Below are 14,635 nucleotides of genomic sequence, written 5' to 3' on the forward strand. Positions count from 1 at the left end.
TTTCCAAGACAAGAACTTTGTAAAAAATGAGGAATCTTTCAAAGACTTTGTATTCAGTTTCCTACTATTGGAGAATGGCAGGGAGGGGGGGATAAGTACAAAGGTTGATTATGAACTATAATTATGAATTTTGACACGTGCCTGAGACATCCCAACTGTTTCTTTTAGTGATCAGTAGGAGATCCCTAATGTGCTTTCTGCCACTCTGCCCATGGACAGCAGCAGCATCACCTTTGCTGGAGCCATCAGGCTCAGTCTGAGCTCTCCTTTCTCCAAGCTGCAAACAGAACCTGCCCCCAGCCAGTGCCCTGCAAACAGGCAGGGTTCTGTAGGGCCAAGGAGAGTGCACAGAGATTTGGGGTCTGTGAGTGCTGGCAGGGAGAGATCAGGCACAGGGAAACACCTGCAGGAGGGAAATCAGCAGGAAGCAGAGAGAAGATCAGGCAATGAGAGAAAACAAAGCCCAGCAATGCTGTGGCAGGGAGAGTTTAGAGATGCCCACAGGAGCCCCTGCAGTGCAGCCCCTCCCTCTGAAGAAGCCCCCTCCCTCCTGTGCCCCAGCCAAGCCTCTGCCCTCAGGGCCGGGGCTCCAAGGCGTGCAGCCCCTCCTGTGCAGGCAGAGCTGCAGCAGAGCTGTGGGGCAGCTCTGCAGCCCCGGGCCCAGTTCCCTCTGCAGAGCACAGGGCTGGGAGCAGCTGCCCGGCCCTGGGGGCTCTGGCAGGGGCACAGCTGGCTCAGGGTGATGCTGTCCCCAGGGCCCAGCTCTGGGCAATGCTGTCAGTGCAGCCAGGGAAGGAGCTGCATCTCCCTCAATCCAATGCCATCAGAAGGACACTTGGAAGTCTCCCTGAGATTTCAGTCCAAGCTGGGAGCTTCAATCCAGGGTGCAAACCTGTCCCAGAGCATCTCTGAGTTATGAGATTGATGGGGAAAGGCAGAGGTGTTGTGACACTGAAAATGCTGCTGGGTTGATGAAATGAGCAACGTGAGTCCTTGGCTACAAATGTAGAGCTGGGCTGTGGTGGATCCATTTGTTCTCAGGAGTACCTGGTGACATTTTAGGGGAAGCATGGGAAGGTGATCACCCTCCACCTGAGAAAGGTTAAAGCCCAAAGAATCTCTGAACTGGTCAGAATAACAGACCATCTCCCCTCCGTCTCCACTCATCATCTTGCCCCAGGGAAATCACTCTTCTCCCTGAGGGCAGCAGAAATGCTGAAGGTTTGATATCCAAAACTACTGGCAGAGACATGGGGGGAGCTTATAAAGAAAACCTCAGAACTCTGAAACACTAAAGACCATGTCTGTGTGTTACAGAGGAGGGTGTATGGGGAATGGCTTTGATTTTGGTTACAGGTATGTCATCTAAATCTTCACTGTCCTTTCATCCATGGGCAGCCCCAGCAAATGTCCAACAGCAGCTCCATCAGGCAATTCCTCCTGCTGGCATTGGCAGAAACGCGGCAGCTGCAGCTCCTGCACTTCTGCCTCTTGCTGGGCATCTCCCTGGCTGCCCTCCTGGGCAACGGCCTCATCATCAGCGCCGTAGCCTGCGGCCACCACCTGCACACGCCCATGTTCTTCTTCCTGCTCAACCTGGCCCTCGCTGACCTGGGCTCCATCTGCACCACTGTCCCCAAAGCCATGCACAATTCCCTCTGGGACACCAGCAACATCTCCTACACTGGATGTGCTGCTCAGCTCTTCTTCTATCTGTTCTACCTCTCAGCAGAGTTTTGCCTCCTGACCGTGATGTGCTACGACCGCTACGTGTCCATCTGCAAACCCCTGCACTACGGGACCCTCCTGGGCAGCAGAGCTTGTGCCCACATGGCAGCAGCTGCCTGGGCCAGTGCCTTTCTCAATGCTCTCATGCACACAGCCAATACATTTTCCCTGCCCCTTTGCCATGGCAATGCCTTGGGCCAGTTCTTCTGTGAAATCCCACAGATCCTCAAACTCTCCTGCTCCAAATCCCACCTCAAGGAACTTGGGCTCATTGCAGTTAGTGTGTGTTTAGCACTTGGCTGTTTTGTGTTCATTGTTTTCTCCTATGTGCAGATCTTCAGGGCCGTGCTGAGGATCCCCTCTGAGCAGGGATGGCACAAAGCCTTTTCCACCTGCCTCCCTCACCTAGCTGTGGTTTCCCTGTACTTCAGCACTGGCACATTTGCTCACCTGAAGCCCCCCACCATCTCGTCCCCATCCCTGGATCTGGCCCTGTCAGTTCTGTACTCGGTGGTGCCTCCAGCCCTGAACCCCCTCATCTACAGCCTGAGGAACCAGGAGCTCAAGGCTGCAGTGTGGACACTGATGACTGGAAAATTTCAGAAACATTAAACTCTTGGCCAATTTATGTAAACCACTTGTAATAAAAGTCATCTTTGATACTTCTTGTTGGTTCCACAGTGGAGGTTCTTTTTCTTTGTTTTACTTTTTTTCAATATCGTCCCCACATGTCATTGTTTGTGCCATTTCTCATTTTGTTTCTCTCCACCTTCCCTTGGCCACAGACTGTGTCAATGAGGGGCTGCACTCTCAGTGGCTTTAAAGGAGCTAAAGGATCTCCCAGCAGAGTTTTCTGCAGAGATGCCCTTGTGTTCCCCTCTCTGGAGCTGCAGCAGCAATGTCTGTGTGCAGAGCTGGGGCAGATCAGTGCTGGCCCAGCAGCTGTGCCCAGCAGCAGCAGCAGCAGCAGCACTTGGTGTTGCCAGTGCTGCTGCCGTGGCCCTGCCCCGCTGCCCTGGTGGCCCTGGTGTTGCTGCAGGGCCTGAGTGCTCTCGGGGCCGGGCACAGCCCTGGGGGTGGCAGTGCCGGGGCTGCAGCAGGGACAGGCCATGGGCACTGCTGGGGCAGCGCTGACGCCTCAGGCCAGGCCCTGGGGGCTCCAGGCTCCTTGCCCAGGCTCTCTCAAGAACACGGCCAGGCCAATGCTCAGCACAGAAACCCCCGTGTCCTAGGGTGACGTTATGATGCTTGTATCCCCATTCATGTGTTCTGTTAATATTGGATATTATGTTCTGTACCTTTAAGACCGGCTCTGAAGCGGGAAAGTTTTGTTTTGGTTTTCTTATCAGCCTGGCGGGACACGGAGACTGCGGCTTTTGCTTTTGCTTTTTGCTTTTGCTCTCTCGCTCTTGCTCGCTTTGCTTCTGCTTGCTTTTGCTCTTTAGCTAATTCAGCTAAACTGTCCAATTTCTTCCTGGACGGTTTCTCCTTTCCTTTTTTCTGATCACTTCGAACCTGCTCCGGACTGGGACCTGAGAAACACCAAGATCCTGCACCTTCTGGCCTGCAGCAGCAGCCCCAGCGCTGGAGGGACTGAGACCAGAGTGACCACCCCCAGAGAGACTTTCTGAATTTATCATCTTTTTTCAGAGTGGTGTCATCCGGTATTGTTCATTTTGTGTGCTGGGGGGTGCTGTGCTTGTTAAATAAACAGGTTCTTTCCACTCCTCTCCGAGAAATCCTTCCCAAACCGGTTGGGGGGAGGGGCTGTGTGGGTTTGCTTACTGGAGGAGCCCTAATTTGGAAATTCTCCTCCAAATTTGCCCTAAACCTCGACACCCCGTCAGCAGCCCCAGGCTGGCCGTGGGCGGGCTGGGGGCAAACAGCATGGCTGGGGCTCTGCAAGGGCCCTGGGCCAGACGGGAAGGAGCAGCAGAGCAGGGCCTGATCCATGCCCAGTGCGCTGCACAGCCCAGGGCAGCGTCCCAGAGCGTCCTCATGCAGCTGCCAACAACATCCCCCCTCTGCAGCCCTGGCCTCTCCCCCAGCTCACACAGGTGCCCCATCCTTGCAGGCACAGACACGGCAGCACTGCCTCAGCAGCCCCTGGTTGCATTGCACACAGCAGGGCCAGCACCCCCATGCTGTTGCTGTGGGGACATGAACCTGAGGGAGCACAAATGCCATCAGCCCCTGGGGCCAGCAAGGCCTGGGGACACCAGGGAAACCACTCAGCTTTGTCCTGGCCTCTGCACTCAGCCAGAAAGTTTGTTCCCATCAGCTGGGAGTTTCCTGTGCCACTGCAGACGCTGCTGCTCAGAGCCAGGGCTGCCTGGAAGCCATCCCCAAACTGCCCTGAGCATTTCCTTGGCTGCACCTTTGCTTTCTTTACTCTTTCCTGATACAAATTTCTTCTATTGCCCAGCCCTGTTCCCTCCTTCTGAAGAGAAGGCCCAGGGCTCATCCTGCAACTGCTCCAAGGGTGGTTTCAGAGAATCCCAGCATCAGCAAGGCTGGAAAAGACCTTGGAGATCATCAAGTCCAACCTGTGCCCTAACACTGCCTTTTCCCCCCTGAGCCTCCTCTTCTCCAGGATAAACAACCCCAGCTCTCTCAGCCGCTCCTCACAGGTCTTGTGTTCCAGACCCCTCCCCAGCCTTGTTGCCCTTCTCTGGACACGCTCCAGCCCCTCCATGTCCTTCCTAAATTGGGGGGCCCAGATCTGGACACAGCACTCGAGGTGCTGCCCAACCAGTCCCCAGCACAGGGGAAGAATCCCTGCCCTGCTCCTGCTGGCCACACCATTCCTGATCCAGGCCAGGAGCCATTGGCCTTCTTGGCCACCTGGGCACACTGCTGCCTCATGTCCAGCCTGCTGTCCACCAGTCCCTGCAGGTCCCTTTCTGCCTGGCTGCTCTCCAGCCACTCTGTCCCCAGCCTGTAGTGCTTCAGGGGTTGTTGTGGCCAAATGCAGGAGCCGGCACTGGGACTTGTTAAACCTCACCTTGTTGGATTTGGGCCCTGGATCCAGCCTGTCCAGGGCCCTGTGCAGAGCCCTCCTACCCTCTAGCAGATCCACACTCACACCCAGCTTGGTGTCACCAGGTTTTCCCAGAGTGTCCCAATGGTCTCCATGATTCCATGAGGCCTCCCAGTGTCACAATGGCCCTTTGGTTCCATGGGACCCTCTTGGTGTCACAAAGTCCCTCAGATCCTTGGGCCCTGCAGTGTCACAATGGATCCTTGGTTCCATGAGGTCTGGCAGTGCAGCAATGCTCTCCTTGGTTCCACAGTGTCACAATGGCCTCTTGGTCCCAAGGGCCAGTGGTGTGGTCTGTGGTGGTGGTGGGCACAACTTTCCTCGAGAGTGTTTTGTGCTAATGGGTAGGAGCCACGAGAGTACCAGCACACACACACACACACACACAGACACACAGACACAGACACAGACAGACACACACACAGACACACAGACACACAGATACACACACGTACACAGCAGCTCGGCAGTGGAGACGCAGGAGGGTCCAGGCATGGAGTTCTAACAAGGCTTTATTAAGATCTAATGCTCCTGGGGTCTAGGGCCTAAAGACAAAGACAAAGGAGGGTTTAGGGTATACATACAGGAAAAGATGGCATGGAGGAGAGCAGCAGGGATCTAAGGGTTTAGCGGTGGTATACAGGGAAAGACACTGATAGGAAATGCTGGGGGGTGGATTGCCAGGGACATAAACTAACGGGAAGACAGGGAAGGGAGAACTCACCAGTACATGAACATATGAGGGTAAAAGGGTAGCGAAGGCCAATGGGCCAATGGGGAGGATAGAACTGGGACAAATTAACATAGTGCTTCAGAGCACCATGGAGGAAACTTCTTTCCTTACCCTGAGCTGTGAGGAATGCCAGGAGCCTAAGGTGCATCTCTCCAGGGCATTGCTGTTGCCCTCACCCCTGTAGGCTCACAGGCCTACAACTCTACAACTCTTCCTTTTTGTTTCATTTTGAGACCGAGTAAAAATTCCCCAGAGTAGAAATCCATTTTGATTTAGGTGGAATGTACATCTTTGAGTCTGTGTAGCCTGAATGCAAGGCCTAGGCTCAAGAGAAACTGCTTCAATGAAGGACAGAGGTAAGGGGGGGAGACAGAGGGTGATAAAGAGAGACAGAAACTGCTGGGAAAGCAGGTCAACCTGACCTAGGAATTCTTTCTGATAAAGAAGAACTACCAGCAAATGTCATGCGAAATTCATAAAAATGAATATGTATGAACCTATTGTGAAATTGTATGCATATGTATCTGAGAGGGGGATAAAAAGGGACCTGAAGTTCCCAGAGGTACGCATGTCATTTTATGGGAACGATTCCCACATGCGTCCAGCGCTGTAATAATAAACATACTGGTTTTACAACTTTCACAAAAGTTGTGGAGTTTTTGGCTATATCTCCACAAAACATTTCGGCAACCCAGGTGGGACAGTCTCTGTCCCCACAGGGGCAGAAGTGATGGACCTGCGAGGCGCGCCCTGGGATTTTCCCGGAGGAGCTCCGCTCATCTCGGCTTGCTTCCTGCGGAGACAGACAAGGACCTGCTGGCCTGCAGAGCATACGGTATGTATGTCAAAGGCCCCGGGAGAGAGTGATAGGATTCTGAGTAAGTCTGAGTAAGTCACTCAGAGACGTCTGAGCGAGATGTTCCTGTACCTGCAGGCAGACCAGTGGATGGAGCGACTGGGAGACGAGAGTTCACTGCCTGATAGAGCACACCGCTAGCGACCCTGGGAGTGGGTCGAGTGAACATGTGTGTGTGTGTGGGGTGTCCGGACACTGTATCATTGTATGGTGAATGCATTGTGTGGTTAATGTTAATGTGTTTGTAATCATGCAAGAGTGTAGTGTATGAAAGAGAGAGCGAACAAGTGAGTTCACCCATGGCTGAATTATTGTATGCTGTGTTGTGTTGAGAAAAGTGGACACTTTGAGACATATGTCCTCTCCCAGTGATTTTGTGTGGTTCTTCCTCCGCATTGTGATAATTTGATTCTTGGATTGTATAGTGGTGTTTGTGGAGATTTTAGGATTTTGTTTGCAACAAGTGTAGCATTTTACACAGAAGAACTATGGTATGGTGATTTATGTTTAACAGTGGTAAAGCGAATTTAAGGAATTCCAAGAATTCCCCCGCCCTCCAAGCAATTCAAGCCCTGGCTCTAGTGAATTTGAGATAAGGGGTGTGGGTGTGTGTGTGTGTCAGTGTTTGTGGGCATATCAGAGTTTTTGCTGTAACAAGCACAGCCTTTTGCAAGGCAGTAAAGTGAGTGTCAGTAGATACAATGCTTTAATTAGATTGTGCAAGAAGAGAACTAGAAAAGACTGAAATTTGTAAAACAGAGTTTAGATAGAAGAGATGAATGAGTTTATGGGACTTCAGTGGGTATTATAGTAAGCTTAGACTGAGAACAACCTGCCATAGAGGTTAAGTCATAAACACTGAAGTGATGAACGGGATAGTCTGCCGGCAATTCCTGTGAGTTTTTGGTGCATTGAGAGGCTGGCACCTTATGTGCAATGCAGAGTTTGTGAGAGGCGCTGGTATTGCTGTTCTGTGTTTTAAGTGTAACTTAAAGATTCCTGATCAAGCCAATTCAGAACCTGAGATCTTAAAGCTCATGTGTGGACAATCACATCTGATACCTGCCACCTGGAGGTCTGTGTATGAGGAAAACCTGAGAAAAGACACTGTGAGGCTTGGGTGGAAACAAGATAGTATAAGGAGAAGGAGATAATGAGAACTGACCAGAGCAAAGAGGTTCCTGAAGTAGCTCCTTTTGGGAGGGGCTCACTGGGACAAGGCTGCCAGTAGGGGCGGCTCAGAAAATAAAAAGATTTATAATACCTCATTGCAGTTAATGCTGTTTTTAAGACAGGAAGGTAAATGGGATGAGGTTTCATATATGTTTTGTGTTTTAAGAAATCACCAAGAATGGCAAAGGGACTGTGGGATCAGACTGCCCTCGGATCCACTGGTCTTGGCCCTTGAAAAGGAAAACAAGGCAAAGAAAAGGCAAATCAAACATGTTGCTCAGCATGCAGCATAAGATAGCAATGTGTGAAGTCAGACAAAGATTATCATGCTGAAATGCAAAGCGATTACAGTTCGCAAAATGAGTATGTATGATTTGTTAAAGGCTCCTCCTAAGGTAAGGGAGGAAGAATAAAGATGACCTCCCCAAAAGGGAAGAGGATTCAGGCTCCAAAGATACACCCATTCACACCCATCCCCCTCCTGGCAGTCCAATTTCATCCAGAACTAGGAGGCAACAGACCCCTCTGCGAGAGGCAGTGAGACCAGAAGAAAAGAAGAGGGTGGAATTTTAGTTCAATTTTATATTCAGTTTTAAATAAAGCTTTAGTACCTGTGGGGAATGATTATGTTGTAGTGTGGGGAACAACTAGTCAGTCTGAGGAGGCATACTTTTGCAAACCTTTAAAGTAACATGTGTATTTAGAAGCTTTTGTATATGCCCAATTTGCTAAACATTCTAAAATGGGGAGGTTACTCTGGAGGTAAATGATATAAAGATGTTAGGCTTAACACTAACAGCCATTGAAATTAAGAAGGAAATTAGTAAAGAGATATTAGAACAAGTATTTTTGGGGGTATGGGCCTCTGATGTACCAGGGAGGGTGAAGAATGCTCCCCCATAGTAATCAAGCTTAAAGAAGGAACACAACCAGTGAGAATTAAGCAGTACCCCCTGAAAAGGAGATAGGAAAGAAATCAGCCCAGTAATTGACAGTACTGGATTGAGGGCTGTCAATAAAATAACAAAGAATTTATACCCTGTAGTAGCAAATCCATATATTTACTAACTTGTTTAACACCTGAGCTAAATTGTTTTACTGTTTTAAACCTGAGAGATGCCTTCTTTTGCCTCCCCATCCATGAAGCCAGCCAGAAAATTTTTGCATTCAAATGTGAAAGCCCTAAAAGCGGGCACAAAACCCAGCTCACATGGTCAAGATTGCCCCAAGGCTTCAAAAATTCCCCCACTCTGTTTGGGGAGCAACTTGCAAAAGATCTGGAGTCCTGGGAAGCTCCACAGGAAGAAGGGAGGCGGTTGCAGTATGTGGATGATCTAGTAGCCACTGGGACAAGGGAAGCATGTGTGGCCTGGACAGTAAGCCTTTTGAATTTCCTAAGACTCCAAGGATACAGAGTATCAAAGAAAAAGGCACAGGCAGTGAAACAGAAGCTGGGCAATGGACTTTAGGGCAGGGAAGCCATATGCCAAACCCTGAAACCCCAAATGACAAAGGAACTCTGAACCTTCTTAGGCATGGCAGGGTGGTGCCGGCTGTGGGTTTATAATTACGGACTGATCATCAGACCCCTCTATGCTCTTATTGCCAATGGAAACAGAGATCTCCAGTGGACAAAGGAACGCACACGGGCCTTTCAGCAGCTAAAGAGTGCCCTCATGTCAGCTCCAGCTTTGGGACTTCCAGATATAAGTAAACCATTCTTTCTATTTTCCCATGAAAGACAAGGAATTGCCCTGGGAATACTGGCTCAGGACTTGGGTCCATACCAGAGGGCAGTTGCTTACTTCTCTAAGCAACTGGATGCAACAGCCAAAGGATGGCCAGGTTGCCTCAGAGCTGTGGCAGCAGTCGTGCTGAATATTCAAGAGGCACTCAAGTTTACCCTGGGACAGAAAATGACTGTGCTGCTGTCCCACACAGTGTCCGCAGTACTGGCAGTGAAGGGCAGCCACTGGCTTTCCCCACAGAGGTTTTTGAAGTACTAGGCCATTATGGTAGGGCAAAATGATGTAGAGATAGTGGTGACTGATACTGTCAACCCAGCTTCTTTTCTCAGCGGAATCAAGGAGAAGCAGTGCACCACGATTGCCTGGAGACCACTGAAGCTACTTACTCCAGATGCCCAGACTTGAAAGACACTCCTCTGGACAATGCAGAGACCTGGTTCACTGACAGGAGCAGCTGCATTGCCAGTGGAAAGAGACATGCTGGGCACAGTGACTACCTGCAGAGAGGTAATACAGTCTGGACCCTTACCAACAGGTACCTCTGCACAGAAGGCCGAGATAAATGCACTGACCCGTGCCTTCGAAATGGCAAAAGGAAAAGAAAATAAATATCTATACAGACTCGAGGTATGCATTCAGACTCATGCATGCACATGGAGCCATCTGGAAGGAGAGGGGACTGCTAACCTCACAAGGAAAGAAGAGACCATCCGGCTGTTGGAAGCACTTCAGCTGCCTCAAAAGGCATATTAAGGCACACCAGAGAGTGAGCTCAGACTTGGAAGAAGGAAATGAGCTGGTGGATGGAGAGGCAAAGAAAGCAGCAAAAGGTGAGGTAATTATGGACAGGTTTCCTTGAAGGTAAGCCAGAATATAATAATACTAATCAAAAGAGACATGCAACCACAAGGGGTGGGCTACCATTGAAAGAGAGCTGGTAATCCCTTCCCATTTTTGTGGTCACTAGTGTAGGAGGAGCACTAGAAAACACACTGGGGCCTAACTACTTAAAAGCTTTATAAAGTGTGGCTCCTTTCCCAAAATGACCAAGGCTGCCAGTGATACAGAGTGCATGGAAATGAAGTGTTGACTTTGAAGTAGGAGTTTCCACAGGCTTTCTAGAACACACATCTGATTGAAAGAATTGTTGCCAGGAATTTATATGCCTCTATTACTCAGGTAAACCGACAGTGTGATCCTTGCCTCCAGACTAACCCCAGGGCGAAATTCAGTCAGATTGGGAGAGGCCATGGGCCTGGACAGCAGTGGCAAATTGACTTTTCAGAACTCCCAAGGAAAGGGGGATATCGGTATTTACTGATATTGACAGATACATTTTCAGGGTGGCCAGAAGCATTCCCCACCAGAACTGTCAAAGCTCAAGAGGTGACCAGAGTATTATCACAAGAAATAATACCATGCTTCAGAGTTCCAGCCACAATAACCTCAGATAGAGGATCACATTTCATTTCCAAAGTAGTGCAACAGATTAGTAGCCACCTGGGCATAGATTGGGAACTTCACACTCCATACCACCCCCAGTCAAGCAGCCAGGTGGAGAAAATGAATCATTTGATTAAGCAGCAGATTGTAAGACTGGGGCAGGAAGTTAATCTACCCTGGCCCCAAGCTCTTCCACTGACACTATTACAAATTCGAACTAAACCTTGGGCTAAAGGAAAGCTGAGTCCTTTTGAAATGCTTTATAGAAGACCATATGGAATACAAGAGGGAATGTCCACCCACACTGGGGAGGTAACACTGGCCACCTACACGGTGGCTTTAAGCAAACAGCTCAGAGAAATTGAGAAACACGTGGCTGGAACTCAGAGCAGGGAGCTAGATAGACCAATACATAACATACAGTCTGGAGATTATGTATAAGTTAAGCCTCTTGCAGAAAAGACTTTGGAACCACAGTGGGAGGGACCGTTCCAAGTGCTTCTCACCACCTTCACTGCAATCAAGATCAAGGAGCAGAATGCCTGGTTCCATCACTCTCGAGTGAAGAAGGCCCCAGGAGCCCCTTGGAGAGTGACACCAGGAGACAATGAACTGAGATTAGGCTTACTCAGACAAAATGAGCATATTGCAGCCGGAGGTAGTTTGTAATTTCTTTTACAGAATTGTTTTATATATAATTATAACTGGAGTCTTAGAACTAGAGAGTACCTCTATCCAAAGCAATGCTGAATGGCCTTGGTCCCAGGCTTTTAATCAGTATACTGGATCCATGGGAGAAGTTTCTGAGATAGAAGATTTAAACCTATCCACTGTAGTAGAAGTTTCTGAGATAAAAGATTTAAACCTATCCACTGTAGTACTCCTCGGGGATCAGGTATATGAGGAGCAGGAGTGGCAGGAATGGGAACAGTGGACACTTCAAGGGATCAGAAGAGAAGAAATCAAGGTAGGGTGCTGGGTGGTGAATGGGACGGTTCATGAGAGACCAGATGCAATTAGTGTCTCAACCTCTCCTGTATACAGGCACCAGGAAGTTTGTGATAGCCTAAGTGAGTCAGACTGCTGGTGCCATTTCACCTTGATACGGTCTGTAGAAGTGACTTGCCTTTGGGCTTGTGATCAGGCTCTCATTTAAATTTAAAATAGACACCGCACTTTTTACAACAGCAGGACCTTATACAACCCAGACTGAGACTCAAATACTTCAGACTCAACCCAAACTTGAACCTGAAGTATGAAATAAGCCCCTACATAGTGAGGAATGTGGGTGAACAACAACTGTTGTTCAATTCAAAATGGTCTCTCAAACATGTTGAGTTGCTAATGCAAATTAACATCTCAAAAATCCAACCAGCCTGCTCCTCTTTCCTAAGAACATCCTTTGAGGGCTGGACAATGTGGTTACAAAGACAGGTATACCTCAGGAGCAGAATAAGAAAGGATCTAACTGGGATATTAGGAGTTTTAAATGGAATTGATTCAGAAATAATGATGAATAAGCTGGCCACTGCAGCAGGTGGCCTAATAAAATTGAAACAGCCATTACAGTCATCTCTATTGGCATTAGGAACTAGCCAGTGGCAGATTTCAAAAATACTGCCAAAGTGGGAAAAGGCCAGGGACCAAGACCACAAGTTAACAGTAGAAGCACTTAGTACAGTTCAAGATAATGTGTCTTTAGCTTTCAGCTGTATACAAGCACAGCTACGGATGCAGGCAGCAGCAGCTCTGATCATACGGGAAGGGGGTGAAGGTAATTTTCCAGCTGAAATTCGGAAAATTGTCTGGGATAATGCGATTGATTTTGAAAGAAAGTTTCAATCCAGGTGGACTATGGTAAATTTCACCTATGATCCTGCTTCTAATGTGGCCACTGCCTTTGTGCTTACCATACATAATGCCACTGTTTACGTTATCCATCCCGTCATTGCACTAGGATTAAATCATGAAAAAACAATGCTCTACCCTTCAGAACATAGAGTGTGGGCATGAAAGGTGAATGAAAAGTGGCAAACAGTAAACTTAGAATACTGCATTACTAGAGAACAACTAGGATTCATTTGTGAAAGCAATACTATTAATGCCCAGGATGTGTGTCTAGACACTGAACAGAGTATTTGCCGCTTTGAGATTCATCCAGTCACTGATCAGAAAACTGCCCTCGTATATACTGGTAAAGGTTGTGTGTGCCTGAGAACTGCCTGTGCTACTATAAAAATTGATAACAATGATGTTATTTTGTCCAGTAGAAATCATTCTAATTTCTGTATTTTTAATTTTGTTAAGATTATTGAGTGTGACTTTTTGTAGGTGGCCCCAGTGACATCCCACCAGTTGATTAAAACCAATTACAAAATGTATCACAGACTGTCACCTACTCCTATTGGAATAGACCTCACATTGGTAAAACAATTAATTAAACACCATAGACCTACTGGAGATCTTGAAGAAAACCCAAGAAAGTGGAGAGAAAACCCTAATTACTGTCCAACATGATACAAAAGAAATAACCAGAATTCTGCAAAGTATAAAACAAAATGCAGATCATCACTGGTGGGATGTAATCTTTGTGTGGTCACCAGCTACAAATGGAATCTTTATTGAGCTTGTATCATCCTATTGTAGTTTTGTTAATATTAGTTGGAGTAAGTTTAGAGTTCTCCTTTTTATTGTTAATTTGGAATTGGAGAATACTACAGCGAGTAGCTGTGTTAACCTCCTTATCAAACGTACATGGTAAAGCACTAAGGCACACTTATTGTCATAGGAATTTGAATTAAGTAAAATAATTTACTTATTCCCCATTAGGAAAGGGGGAAATGAGGATGAGTGGAAGATATCCAGAGTAGAAATCGATTTTGATTTAGGGGAAATGTACATCTTTGAGTTAGGTCTGCAGCTTGCTGTTTAGTCTGACTGCCTGTTCTTGCAAAGGGCCTGTGCTTGGAGGGAATGCTTCAGCTGAAGGACAAGAGATAAGGGGGGGTGAGGGGGCCAGGCAGACAGAGCAGGGCAACCTGACCCAGGAGTTCATTCTGATAAAGAAGAATTAGCAGCAATTGTCATGAGAAATAAGTGGAATGAACACATATGAACCAATTGTGAAATTGCATGCCTATGTATTTGAGAGGGAGATAAAAGGGAATCTGGAGAACCCAGAGGTAAGCATGTCATTTTAGGGGAACGATTCCCAAATGCGTCCAGCGCTGTAATAAACATACTGGCTTTACAACTTTCACAAAAGCTGTGGAGTTTGTTTGATTCCTCAAAGCAGGATGCTGCCCTGGGCTGTGCAGCACATTGGGCATGGATCAGCCCCTGCTCTGCTGCTCCTTCCCGTCTGCCCCAGGGCCCTTGCAGAGCCCCAGCCATGCTGTTTGCCCCCAGCCTGCCCACGGCCAGCCTGGGGCTGCTCACGGGGGTTTCTGTGCTGAGCATTGGCCTGGCCGTGTTCTTGAGAGAGCCTGGGCAAGGAGCCTGGAGCCCCCAGGGCCTGGCCTGAGGCCTCAGCGCTGCCCCAGCAGTGCCCATGGCCTGTCCCTGCTGCAGCCCCGGCACTGCCACCCCCAGGGCTGTGCCCGGCCCCGAGAGCACTCAGGCCCTGCAGCAACACCAGGGCCACCAGGGCAGCGGGGCAGGGCCACGGCAGCAGCACTGGCAACACCAAGTGCTGCTGCTGCTGCTGCTGCTGGGCACAGCTGCTGGGCCAGCACTGATCTGCCCCAGCTCTGCACACAGACATTGCTGCTGCAGCTCCAGAGAAGGCAACAAAAGGGCATCTCTGCAGAAAACTCTGCTGGGAGACCCTTTAGCTCCTTTAAAGCCACCAAGAGCGCAGGCCCTCATTGACACAGTCTGTGGCCACAGGGAAGGCGGAGAGAAACAAAATAAGA

General features: G+C 48.8%; 1 protein-coding gene across 1 annotated transcript; it reads left to right on the forward strand.

Moving 5' to 3' along the window:
- Nucleotides 1-1,407: 1,407 nt before the first annotated feature.
- LOC143692437 (olfactory receptor 14A16-like) lies at nt 1,408-2,340 on the forward strand. Its single transcript, XM_077172670.1, has one exon. The coding sequence runs from the start codon at nt 1,408-1,410 to the stop codon at nt 2,338-2,340; it is 933 nt and encodes a 310-aa protein (XP_077028785.1).
- The last annotated feature ends 12,295 nt before the right edge of the window (nt 2,341-14,635 follow it).

Source organism: Agelaius phoeniceus (genome assembly GCF_051311805.1).
Source record: "Agelaius phoeniceus isolate bAgePho1 chromosome W unlocalized genomic scaffold, bAgePho1.hap1 SUPER_W_unloc_1, whole genome shotgun sequence".
Taxonomy (NCBI): Eukaryota; Metazoa; Chordata; class Aves; order Passeriformes; family Icteridae; genus Agelaius; species Agelaius phoeniceus.

Bases quoted from the DNA above. Each gene is read 5' to 3' on its own strand.
- LOC143692437 (XM_077172670.1), top strand. From the start codon at position 1,408: ATGTCCAACAGCAGCTCCATCAGGCAATTCCTCCTGCTGGCATTGGCA.